Source organism: Pseudophryne corroboree, chromosome 1 (assembly GCF_028390025.1).
Source record: "Pseudophryne corroboree isolate aPseCor3 chromosome 1, aPseCor3.hap2, whole genome shotgun sequence".
Lineage (NCBI taxonomy): Eukaryota > Metazoa > Chordata > Amphibia > Anura > Myobatrachidae > Pseudophryne > Pseudophryne corroboree.
The window spans coordinates 818406527-818419826 of record NC_086444.1 but is presented as its reverse complement, the minus strand read 5'-3'; the positions used below and the strand labels follow the sequence as shown (position 1 = coordinate 818419826).

At 45.6% G+C, this 13300-nt stretch overlaps 2 protein-coding genes and 1 long non-coding RNA gene across 5 annotated transcripts in view; 1 reads left to right on the top strand and 2 right to left on the bottom strand.

Moving 5' to 3' along the window:
• The window catches only part of LEPROTL1 (leptin receptor overlapping transcript like 1), a 70201-nt gene extending 63708 nt beyond the window's left edge, over positions 1 to 6493 (bottom strand). For all 3 annotated transcript variants that reach the window (XM_063919473.1, XM_063919469.1, XM_063919476.1), the window contains exon 1: positions 6291 to 6493. Coding sequence is in view for 2 of the 3 variants with exons in the window: in XM_063919469.1 (XP_063775539.1) it covers positions 6291 to 6306 (16 nt within the window). In the remaining variant the exon portion in view is untranslated. The remainder of the gene's footprint in view (positions 1 to 6290) is intronic.
• A 286-nt stretch (positions 6494 to 6779) lies between these two features.
• SARAF (store-operated calcium entry associated regulatory factor) overlaps positions 6780 to 13300 on the top strand; it is a 41315-nt gene continuing 34794 nt past the window's right edge. The window contains exons 1-4 of the mRNA XM_063919465.1: positions 6780 to 6864; positions 9095 to 9273; positions 9572 to 9983; positions 12083 to 12209. Of these exons, the coding sequence (XP_063775535.1) occupies positions 6783 to 6864; positions 9095 to 9273; positions 9572 to 9983; positions 12083 to 12209 (800 nt within the window). The 5' untranslated portion in view covers positions 6780 to 6782. The remainder of the gene's footprint in view (positions 6865 to 9094; positions 9274 to 9571; positions 9984 to 12082; positions 12210 to 13300) is intronic.
• Positions 9977 to 13300, bottom strand: part of LOC134911110 (uncharacterized) — a 58184-nt gene continuing 54860 nt past the window's right edge. Inside the window, exons 2-3 of the long non-coding RNA XR_010176327.1 lie at positions 12022 to 12192; positions 9977 to 10184 (exon numbers count right to left, since the gene is read on the bottom strand). This is a non-coding gene — a long non-coding RNA (uncharacterized LOC134911110). The remainder of the gene's footprint in view (positions 10185 to 12021; positions 12193 to 13300) is intronic.

Here is a 13300-nt window from a genome sequence, read left to right as displayed (position 1 = left end):
GGATGCTGGGGACTCCGTAAGGACCATGGGGATTATACCAAAGCTCCCAAACGGGCGGGAGAGTGCGGATGACTCTGCAGCACCGAATGAGAGAACTCAAGGTCCTCCTCAGCCAGGGTATCAAATTTGTAGAATTTTGCAAACGTGTTTGCCCCTGACCAAGTAGCAGCTCGGCGAAGTTGTAAAGCCGAGACCCCTCGGGCAGCCGCCCAAGAAGAGCCCACTTTCCTCGTGGAATGGGCTTTTACAGATTTAGGCTGCGGCAGGCCAGCCACAGAATGCGCAAGCTGAATTGTGCTACAAATCCAGCGAGCAATAGTCTGCTTTGAAGCAGGAGCACCCATCTTGTTTGGTGCATACAGGATAAACAGCGAGTCAGACTTCCTGACTCCAGCCGTCCTGGAAACATAAATTTTCAAGGCCCTGACTACGTCCAGTAACTTTGAGTCCTCCAAGTCCCTAGTAGCCGCAGGCACCACTATAGGTTGGTTCAAGTGAAAAGCAGATACCACCTTAGGAAGAAACTGGGGACTAGTCCTCAATTCTGCCCTATCCATATGGAAAATCCAATAGGGGCTTTTGCATGACAAAGCCGCCAATTTTGCCACCCGCCTTGCCGAAGCCAAGGCCAAAAGCATGACCACTTTCCACGTGAGATATTTTAAATCCACGGTTTTGAGTGGCTCAAACCAATGTGACTTTAGGAAACCCAACACCACGTTGAGGTCCCACGGTGCCACAGGAGGCACAAAAGGAGGCTGAATATGCAGCACTCCCTTGACAATGTCTGAACTTCAGGCAGTGAAGCCAGTTCCATTTTGGAAGAAAATCGATAGAGCCGAAATCTGGACCTTAATGGAACCCAATTGTAGGCCCATAGTCACCCCTGACTGTAGGAAGTGCAGAAATCGACCTAGCTGAAATTTCTCCTTTGGGGCCTTCCTGGCCTCACAGTACGCAACATATTTCCGCCATATGCGGTGATAATGGTTAGCGTTCACTTCTTTCCTAGCTTTAAATAGCGTAGGGATAACTTCCTCCGGAATTCCCTTTTCTTTCAGGATCCGGCGTTCAACCGCCATGCCGTCAACGCAGCCGCGGTACGTCTTGAAACAGACAGGCCCCCTGCTGCAGCAGGTCCTGTCTGAGCGGCAGAGGCCATAGGTCCTCCGAGATCATTTCTTGGAGTTCTGGTTACCAAGCTCTTCTTGGCCAACCCAGAACAATGAGTATAGTTCTTACTCCTCTCCTTCTTATTATTCTCATTACCCTGGGTAAGAGAGGCAGAGAAGGGAACACATACACCGACTGGTACACCCACGGGGTTACCAGAGCGTCCACAGCTATCGCCTGAGGGTCCTTGACCTGGCGCAATATCTTTGTAACTTTTAGTTGAGGCAGGACGCCATCATGTCCACCTGTGGCCTTTCCCAACGGTATACAATCATTTGGAAGACTTCTGGATGAAGTCCCCACTCTCCCGGGTGGAGGTCTGCTTCTCAGTTGTCCACTCCGGGAATGAACACTGCTGACAGTGCTAACACATGATTTTCCGCCCATCGGAGAATCCTTGTGGCTTCTGCCTTTGCCATCCTGCTTCTTGTGCCGCCCTGTCGTGTACATGAGCGACCGCCGCATTGTAAATGGCCCTTAGTTCCAGAATATTTATGTGTAGGGAAATCTCCTGACTTTTCCATAGCCTTGGAAGTTTCTTCCCTGTGTGACTGCCCCCCAGCCTCTAAGGCTGGCATCCGTGGTCACCAGGACCCAGTCCTGTATGCCGAATCTGCGTCCCCCTAGAAGATGAGCACTCTGCAGCCACCACAACAACGACACCCTGGCCCTTGGAGACAGGGTTATCCGCCGATGCATCTAAAGATGCGACCCGGACCACATGTCCAACAGATCCCACTGGAAAATCCTTGAATGGGACCTGGCGAATGGAATTTCTTCGTAAGAAACTACTATCCTTCCCAGGGCTCGCGTGCATTGATGCACCTACACCTGTATACGTATTAGGAGGTCTCGGTCTAGAGACGACAACTCCTTGGACTTCTCCTCCGGGAGAAACCCTTTTTATCCTGTTCTGTGTCCAGAACCATACTCAGGAACAGTAGACGCGTCGTAGGAACCAGCTGCGACTTTGGAATATTCAGAATTCAGCCGTGCTGTTGTAGCACTTCCCGAGATAGTGCTACTCCGCCGAACAACTGCTCCCTGGACCTCGCCTTTATAAGGAGATCGTCCAAGTACGGGATAATTATTTCGGCCATTACCTTGGTAAATACCTCGGTGCCGGGGACAGACCAACGGCAACGTCTGTAATTGGTAATGACAATCCTGTACCACAATTTTGAGGTACTCCTGGTGAAAAGGGTAAATAGGGACATGCAGGTAAGCATCCTTGATGTCCAGTGATGCCCTCCAGGCTTGCAATAATCGCCCTGAGCGATTCCATTTCGAACTTGAACCTTCGTATATAAGTGTTCAGGGCTTTCAATTTTAGAATGTGTCTCACCGAACCGTCTGGTTTCAGTACCACAACATTTTGGAATAGTAACCCCGGCCTTGTTGAAGGAGGGGTACCTAGATTACACCTGCTGGAAGTGCAGCTTTTGAATTGCCGCCAGTACTACCTTTCTCCGAGGGCAGCAGGCAAGGCTGAGGTGAGGCAACGGCGAGGGGGAGTCGCCTCGAACTCCAGCCTGTATCCCTGTGATACTATTTGCAGAACCTAGGGATCCACCTGTGGGCAAACCCACTGGTCCCTGAAGTTCCCGAGACGCGCCCCTACCGCACCTGTCTCCATGTGCCTTTTATAGGCAGCATCACCTGTCCACTGCCGGGTTTCTAATACCCTCCTGGCAGAATGGACATTGCATTAATTCTGGATGCCAGCCGGCAAATATCCCTCTGTGCATCCTTTATATATAAGACAACGTCTTTAATATGCTCTATGTTAGCAAACTATTTTCCCTGTCTTAGAGTATTAATATTATCTGACAGGGTATCAGACCACGCTGCAGCAGCACTACTTATGCTGAGGCGATTGCAGGTCTCAGTATATAATCTGAGTGTGTTTCAGGATAGTCTCCTGCTTTTTATCAGCAGGCTCCTTCAAGGTGGCCGTACCCTAAGACGGCAGTGCCACCTTTTTTGACAAACGTGTGAGCGCCTTATCCACCCTAAGGGATATCTCCCAACGTGACCTATCCTCTGGCGGGAAAGGGTACGCCATCAGTAACTTTTTAGAAATTACCAGTTTCTTATTGGGAGAACCCACGCTACTTTACACACTTCATTCATTCATCTGATGGGGGAACAAAACACTGGCTGCTTTTTCTCCCCAAAAATAAAACCCCTTTTATGTGGTACTTGGGTTCATGTCAGAAATGCGTAACACTTTTTATTGCCGAGATCATGTAACGGATGTTCCTAGTGGATTGTGTATATGTCTCAATCTCGTCGACACTGGAGTCAGACTCCGTGTCGACATCTGTGTCTGCCATCTGAGGTAACGGGCGCTTTTTTGAGCCCCTGATGGCCTTTGAGACGCCTGGGCAGGTGCGGGCTGAGAAGCCGGCTGTCCCACAGCTGTTTTACGTCATCCAGCGTTGTAAGGAGTTGATATTGTCATATAATACCTTCCACCTATCCATCCACTCTGGTGTCGGCCCCACAGGGGACGACATCCCATTTATCGGCCTCTGCTCCACCTCCACGTAACCTTCCTCATCCAACATGTCGACACAGCCGTACCGACACACAGCACACACACAGGGAATGCTCTGACTGAGGACAGGACCCCACAAAGTCCTTTGGGGAGACAGAGAGAGAGTATGCCAGCACACACCAGAGCGCTATATAATGCAGGGATTAACACTATAACTGAGTGATTTTTCCCCCAATAGCTGCTTGTATAAACAATATTGCACCTAAATTTAGTGCCCCCCCCTCTCTTTTTAACCCTTTGAAAACTACAGGGGAGAGCCTGGGGAGCTGTCTTCCAGCTGCACTGTGAAGAGAAAATGGCGCCATTGTGCTGAGGGAGATAGCTCCGCCCCTTTTTCGCTGACTTTTCTCCCGCTTTTTTATGGATTCTGGCAGGGGTATTTATCACATATATAGCCTCTGGGGCTATATATTGTGATATATTTGCCAGCCAAGGTGTATTTATTGCTTCTCAGGGCGCCCCCCCCCCCCCCCCCCCAGTGCCCTGCACCCTCAGTGACCGGAGTGTGAAGTGTGTATGAGGAGCAATGGCGCACAGCTGCAGTGCTGTGCGCTACCTTGGTGAAGACTGATGTCTTCTGCCGCCGATTTTCCGGATTTCTTCTTGCTTCTGGCTCTGTAAGGGGGCCGGCGGCGCGGCTCCGGGACCGAACACCAATGGCCGGTTCCATGCGGTCGATCCCTCTGGAGATAATGGTGTCCAGTAGCCTAAGAAGCCCAAGCTACCACCAGTTAGGTAGGTTCGCTTCTTCTCCCCTTAGTCCCTCGCTGCAGTGAGTCTGTTGCCAGCAGATCTCACTGTAAAATAAAAAACCTAACATATACTTTCTTTCTAGGAGAGCCCCTAGTGTGCATCCAGCTCGGCCGGGCACAGGATTCTAACTGAAGTCTGGAGGAGGGTCATAGTGGGAGGAGCCAGTGCACACCAGGTAGTCCTAATTCTTTCTTCGCTGTGCCCAGTCTCCTGCGGAGCCGCTATTCCCCATGGTCCTTACGGAGTCCCCAGCATCCACTAGGACGTTAGAGAAATACATTTTTAAAGCCAGATCCAACATAAAATACATTTAAAAAGCCACTTCAACATACCCTACTGTGTCACTTCAGCCAGCTACCTCATGTGTCACTTCGGCTAGAACACTCCTACAGTATGTCATTACAGCCAGCTCCACCATGAGTCACTCCTGCCAGGACCCTCATGTGTCACTACAGCCCCCCCCGAAAATACACCTTGTGCCATTGCAGCAGCCCCTTATGTGTCCTCTGTTTGCCAGTGGGTGTCTCACCTCTAGTATCTGGCTCTCTCAGTTCTCAGTCTCCGTAGTAGTGCTGCTGCTGCCTGTCTGGCAGGACTGCAGCAGTTTCTGGATCTGTTGTGGTCACGTGACTTTGAGTGTCGGGAGCCACATTTGAATTAAGAAAGAGCTGCAGGAGGCTCAAGAGCCACAGGTTGGCCACCGCTGCACTAGAGTGACTAGACAATATCGCTCCACAGGAGAATCGCCTTGTGCGTACGGACCTTAAGAAAGTATAAGCAAGCAGCACACAGAGTGTGCAGGAAAGAGAATGGGGGACAAAGTTTACCAGACAAGGCCGTGCAGGTAATAGCCTGCCCAAACCAATCACATGACTCTACTAATTTTGGACATAACCATTTATAGATACAGTAAGTGGTACTACTAAGTGAGTCACTACTACAGTCACATTTAGACTACAGACCTATAACTGGCCGTAGGTGAACATGTCTCTCTAATCGTCAAAACTGTAATCATGCAACCCAGAATGCCAATTAACAAAGAATGCTCCACCAGCTGTTGGGCCTACTACTGGGTACATCATTTCAATGTACCAATGTATGTAAAAGTCCCAGCACAGTACCATAACAATACTCAACACCCCAGTGCTGATCTCAGCTGTAGAAGAGTCCAGGGCAGGCACCAGCACTGGCAAGCACATTCCTTTGCCTGGGATGACTCCTGCATTCAATTTCCCCAACAATAGTTATGTCTTATGTGTATGGATCCACAAACATACTAAGCAGTACATGTATCAAATCCCTCTGAAGTGCAATAAATCCTAAAGGGTGTGTGTGTGTGTGTGTGTGTGTGAGGGGGGGGGGGGGGGTTGTAGGGGGGAGCATCTCAATGTTGACATTCTGCAGGGACCAGAGGGTTATGGATGTACTCACCACTGCATGTCCAACTAGACGTCATGAGTACGTCACCACGGATCCAGAAGCCTTTCTAATTATGCCAGCAATATGAATGGTAACATGCTGCATACTGACTGTACAACACCCACTAGTAGGCACCCGACATCCTGCCCCATGTGTTTGTCTCTGACAGTAATAGTACAGGGAGTAAGAGGGTCACCATGTCACCCAGTGCGGGGCCTGCAGTGTAGTTATACACAGGGGTGTAACTATGCAATGCAGACACGTAGATTCTGCATTAGTGATGTAGGGGTCAGTCCATCCCCCGGACAGACACTGGTACAGCGCATCCCTCCGGATATCCCCACCCCATGTGTACCAGGAGCCAGGTGTATGAGAGGAAAATTACCTTTGATGCCAGCCATTGGGGAGCAGGGCCTAGCCGTTGAAGATAACACGCAGAGGTCCCGGGCACCGTGCAGCCGCTGGCAAAGTGTAAGCTACCGGCGTTACATATGCCCTGTGCGCACGGCGGTCACTGCTGTAGTACTCGTCTGCAACGCCGGGTCCTATTGCCGACAGCACCACTGGCACTTCCGCCGGATGGTTTCTCCTGCAGCTGTCCTGACTCCGAGGCTCTTTGTTTCCGCATTGTAATTGTATAACTTTATTAACAAGAGACATTCGTTGTGCGACTTCATCCTGGTGCCCGTTCACGCCCCTTTACACCGCAGAACGAATGGGCAGCTGAGCTGACTGCAGGTAGTGGGCGGGGGGAGAGGAGAACAGTGACAGCAGGTGACATAGCTGCTCCGGCTGACGAAACTCAACGGCAGTGACCGTCCGCCCGCGGGTCCAGCAGCCAGAGACAGCACACGTAGCGCGGACATCAGAGGGGACGATGACACCGGTGGTAGCAGCACTGCTCCTGCCTCTTCTCGCTGCCCTGCAGCTGCCCGGAGCCCAGGGCTGGAACCAACATGGTAACACTGACGGCGTGTGGGGGATATCTATCTATCTAATGTATCTAATATCTGTCTATCTAATATCTATAATACAGTGATCTGGCATATCTATCTATCTATCTATCTATCTATCTATCTATCTATCTATCTATCTATCTATCTATCTATCTTCAATAGCTATCAATCTATCATGTATCTAATATCTGTCTATCTAATATCTATAATATTTTATTTACTTGTGCATAAAGTCCCTCATGTATTTACCATATGTTCATGTTCTACACTGCTTTACGTCACTAGGCCCCACCCCTGAGGCTACAACATGCTGCAAATCGCAGGCCTGTCGGGAGGGGGCAGAGCTACAATGGCAACATTTTTCTAGAATTACCTCATATTGGCCCTCATTCCGAATTGATCGCTCGCTAGCTCTTTTTAGCAGCAGTGCAAATGCTAAGCCGCCACCCTCTGGGAGTGTATCTTAGCATAGCAGAAGTGCGACCGAAAGGATCGCAGAACGGCGGTAAAAAAATGTCAAGCAGTTTCTGAGTAGCTGCAGACCTACTCCTACCTTGCGATCACTTCAGATTATTTAGTTCCTGTTTTGACGTCACAAACACGCCCTGTGTTCGGCCAGCCACACCCCCGTTTCCCCAGGCACGCCTGCATTTTTACCTGACACGCCTGCGTTTTTTAGCACACTCCCGGAAAACGGTCAGTTACCACCCAGAAACGCCCCTTTCCTGTCAATCACTCACCGATCAACAGAGCGACTGAAAAGCGTTGCTCGCCCTTGTGTGAAACTGCATAGTTTTGTGTGAAAGTACTTCACGCGTGCGCACTGCGGCCCATACGCATGCGCAAAAATGCAGATTTTTAGCCTGATCGCTGTGCTGCGAACAACGGCAGCTAGCGATCAACTCCTAATGACCCCCATTGGCCCCTCCTTAAGGACCTGCAAATTGTGCTAATATCTCGCCTTCCTGCCCACTTCCCTAGGGATATGGGAGATCCACCAACTCTTTTGGGGGTCCAGGATACTACCCAAATGATGAATAGTCTCCAGTACCTTCCATTAGAATAAGTGTGAAACATATAGATTTTAGATACATATACCAGATATGACAACTATATTTTTGGGTAGCATATGAATTAAGACAATTATTGCTAAAAGGTTTCTCTCTCTCCATTCTATTGTTTGCAGCTGTTCCTTTCTTCATATGAGAAACCAGATGTTTTCTTTTTGTTGTCCTGTGATATACACAAAGCTGCTTTCTGGGTAGAGCTGTATTCAGCACTGATTTCCGTGACATCATACTTTCAAAGTTTTTAAGCATATGAGAACCATTTGATAAAATATTAATATGTAGTAATATGTAGGCCAGCTGATAATGATAAATTTGCCATGTAGCAACACCTGAGATTATACAGAGCTGTCTCTTACCCTTTTCAGACAGTGCCGGACTCTGTCTGAACCCCCCTTTCACAGAGACAAGCAAATTACTGGGTCGAGAATTTCGAGACGGTAATTTGCTGTGTCGAGAATTTCAACCCGGTAATTTGCCGAAAAATACGGGTATTTTGTCTGTGTGAAAGGGTCAACCCAGGTCGAAATTCCCGGGTCTCCAACACTGGCAAATTCCAGGGTTGAAGTACCGGGAATTTCAAATCTGGTTGAACCTTTCACACAGAAAAAGAACCCATGTTTTTCATGAAATTACCGGGTAGAACTGCTTTACCCGGTAATTTCATTTTCTGTGTGAAAGGGCTATTGTTGAAGTGAGTAGACCACATATGTTATTCTTGTGATGCAGTTGATTAAGGGGGCTATTTAGACCTGGATGCTATTTTGATAATTTCGCAAACGACCGTGTATCGGCCGTCTGCGCATGCGATCGTATAGTGATTGACAGGCGGCGGGCGTCCGAGGGCAATATGGGGGATAGTGGCATGGGAAAAATAGGCGTATCATGGCTATTATGAGAGCGGCTGACTGACGACTGTGTTTCCTGCGATAGGAAACATTGCGACAGTGCGCCTGCATGCGTATACAGGTGTCAACCTCTATTTTGAGGTTTCTTCGGTCGCATTGCTGGGCGGCTTTGCCCTGTGGTGGGCAGTCTCCAACAATGTGATTTAATCCGTAGCAGTTTTTGCTATTTTAGCAAAAATTGCTACAGACTCTGAATAACCCCCTAGGTTAGTAAAAAATAAATAGAAAAATAAAATATCTGTAACTGATTTCTTGCAGAACGTGTCTTGCTGAGGGATATCCAGGCGATCACACTTTATGCAGGCAGATATACAAATGCACGACGCTCATCCCCTATTCCACAGCTGAAATGTATAGGTGGAAGTGCTGGCTGCAGTGCTGTGACGCCACAAGTGGTGCAGTGTCACAACAGAGGATGGGATGGCATTGATGTTCAGGTAATTGTCCTTTCTATTGCACAATGAGGTCAGGGTTTTTGTTATACCTGTACTATTACATTTTTGAGAAACGTTGCACAGCATTATATTAGAGGGCAGAGAAACAAATGAAAGGTGGTTTATAGATACAAATATTTTATATTTATATTTGGCAATATTATTTAGTTTGCACATTGTACTTGACAAATCAACTTTACTTTTCTATATTATTACCAATGATCTGAAAATAAATGTATATCATTTGTATTATAAATATTTTTTTTCGATATGCTAACCATTAGATTTGTTTAAAACCCAGTGGGAATGCAAGGTGGACATGGAGAACTCTTACCAGTTTGGGCAAGTTGAAGTGAGCTGCGAGGGCTTTGACTACCCTGAGGACCCCTATATCCTACGTGGCTCCTGTGGTTTGGAATACACACTGGAACTGACAACGGAAGGACAAAAGAGATCTCAAAATGGGTACAGCTCTGGTGGATTTGGCTCAGGGTTTTTCCAAAGGAACTCAAGGGACTGGAATAGTGATGGTAGTGGGGTGATTGTCTTTCTGTTCATCTTGGGGTTGGGCTATGGCTTGTACAAGTTATTCCTAAGTGGACCTTCAATTCAACAACAGCAATCTCACCCTGATTATAATGGACATGGTTATCAAAGCACCAGTCATGCTAGTGCACCACCACCACCACCAGGTTTCAAGTCAGACTTTACAGGTGAGTACACTTCTTTAATGTCTACATTATGGACAATGAAGATGATTAAGGGCACGTGAACCAATGGTTCAGTGTCCTACGAGGCACTGAGCTGGTATTTCTGTCACATGTTCTCCTTGTCCTTTCCTCTTACTCTTCTCATGTCCTTATACATGAGGAATCATTCATAGATGTTTACTCAATACCATGCTAAGAATCCATCTATTGAAAAGGAAAGTAAGTTTAGTTATTCTCTGTGCAATACTTTTAGGTTATACCTTTTATTCTTGCATTTTATGTGTAGTTTATTGTTTCACTAGGAGGCAGGTTGTACCCACCCTATCAGGGAAAATTCATAGACTTATATTTCTTATAGCCACACTTGTAATAAATATATATTGTATACATAATCACTTATTCAGTCATTACAATAGCATTGTTAGGGGACATTGGAAAAAATAATATGAGGAACTGAGACACAGTGTGACTATATTTCAGAGGCAATTACCAAATGCCACATGCTCATATCAGTAAGGAAGAACACTGGACCCCAGAACTGCAATGTTCATATAGTAATCGTGAAGGCAATTACATTGGGTCTGATTCTGAGTCGGTACGCATCCTCATCCATGTATGCGTCTTTTGCCTGTCGTATGTCTGGGACTTTATGTAAATCTTGCTACACAGCCCTCCTCTAGTGTGCATCCGTGCGTCAGAATGGGAAGGGACAGATACACCCAGTTTTAGCTTCATTGGTTGTACCACCAAAACTTGCATCATCACTATGGACTCCAGTGTGAGTGATTTAGCATCTGTGTTCACAAACAATTCAGCGTCACGGGCGCAGTACTTCAATAACACACCTAGCTCTGTGCATCTCAATGGCTACATCCCAGTCTCCACCCAAGTATGCCCAATACATTTTCAATGTTCTCCATGCGCACGTCTGAATCTGAAATCGCAACTGCGACTTTGTACAAACACAGTCAGGACACATGCGCAATAAAATAAAAAACTACTTTGTGTTTGATTCAGAATCAGGCCCATTGGTATGTCCCGGACATGCCCGTGCAGTTGTGTTAATGTATTGTTATAAAATTCATGTGCAATCCAATAATGAAATAATTATAATAGAAATAAAAATGTAACTAATGAGCTCTTAGGAATGATACTCCGCAGCTCCTAATGAACAACTCTGAAATACTCTAGATTCTAGATCCAATGAATTATAAAAGATACAAATATATATTTAAAAGAGGGCAGTGTTTCAATGTAATAGACAATACTTTAATTCATAAATTAATAAACAATGTGATTTTATGTGTACTTTGTTAATTTTAAAAATTAAAGCAGTGGTTCCCAAACTTTGTTAAATCACGATGCCCTAGAGTATCCAAATTTTTCTTACGGCACCGCTAGGCCAAAAGTTTCTCATTGAGAAGTTTAAAAGGAAATATTAAAGTAAAAAGTAAATTGTGTTTATATCAATTGTGTGGTGAGGGACAAGATTTGCTTCTGTTTGTCCACATATGTTATGAGTAGAAGCCACCAGCAATGGTTTTGCTTATTACATTGACCATAAGTAATTTTAATTGGTCCTGGACCACCAACCAAAGGCACCACAGGGTTCCTAGGCACACAGTTTGAGAACCACTGAATTAAATTATTAATTGTCTATTAAGTTTATAAATTGCGCTCTTTTTAAAAAATATTTTGTATTTTTTATAATTCTAAAGTATTAATTACCTTCACTCTACTGTAAACTCCTCCTGTTTAGTACTCTGGTGAGATTTGATACAGGTAAAAAAGTGTGACAACACAGGCCCCAACGGGGTGACCAGCGGATCCCAAATGCCAGTCGCATGAACCCACCCTGCCCCACCGTGGTATGAATCCACTAATCCATATAGTGCAGTTCTGCACAGGAAGGCTGCCTACCTCTTTGGTTATAACACAGTTACCGAAAGTACAAGAGTAAAATATAGGATGGTGGATATATGTATAAAGTATAAACACCCTAGCCTTTTCATGTCTGTTAATCAGCTCTGTTATAAATTACCTTTAATATGTATTAATATCACATAGTCTCGAGAATTATATTTTTCTATGTTGACATCCAGGGTCTTCATCAGGCTTTCACGGATATGATAGTAGTTCTGCTTTTGGCAGCCAAGCAAACCAGGGACCAGGGTTTTGGACAGGTCTAGGAACCGGTGGTGTACTAGGATACCTGTTTGGCAATCAGAGGTAAGCAGTTTATTAAAAGAGTTTTGTGAGATAGAAGTGAGGTAGTTGGGTCAGCTATGTTGTCTTAGTATTGGAATGGTAGATTTTATTATACCTAGTAATAGTGTAAAGCAGAGTTTCCCAAACTCCGCCATTACAGTCCAGGTTTTAAGGATATCCCTGCTTAAGCACAGATGACTTAATTAGTATCTCAGTCAATTTGATTCATCCATCGGGACTGTAATGGTGGAGTTTGGGAAACTCTGGTGTAAAGTGTTCATTCATATACACATCAAGCCTTATTGTAGTTAGCTGATAATAGTAGGCTTTCTTGCAGCTCAGTAATCTTATTAGGTTTTCATCTACGTGATATTGGTTGGTGGGCAACCATTTGTCACATATTTACTGTACAGTATAAGTAGAATGCCACCTATGTGCTGCAACATGGTTGTCTCCTACAGTGCTTCATTTTGGTTACTAATGGGAAAAATAGTTGTTAGCTAATATATGGGGTATATGCAATTGCGGTCGAATTCCCGAAATTGTCGAATTTCGGGTCATTTTCGACCAAAAAAAAAATTCGCCTATGCAATTCAGTGCTTTCCGACCAAAAAACGGACTTTCAAAATTCGACTTTTTGAAATTCGAATTTTTGCAAATTCGACTTTTCTGCAATGATACAAGTGCTGCAATTCGACCAAAGCATATTCAATTCAAGTTTGGAAATTCGACAGCAGTGCTTTTAGACAGCAAATTCGTCTTTTTCAATCCGCCACACTTTGGAGGGTGAAAACAATAAAAAAAAATTTAAACATGTTTTTTTTGGTGTTTTTTTTTTTTTAGGAATAGCATATCTATTTATATTAGAAGGGATTAGGTACTTTTTTTTGGGGGGGGGGGAGGCACAAATATTATTTATATTTTTTTTTAAATATTTTTTTTTTTTTGTATTGCTGGAACGGTAAAATCCTTAAAAAAAATGGCGTGGGGTCCCCCCTCCAAAGCATAACCAGCCTCGGGCTCTTCGAGCTGGTCCTGGTTCTAAAAATGCGGGGAAAAAATTGACAGGGGATCCCCCGTATTTTTAAAACCAGCACCGGGCTCTGCGCCTG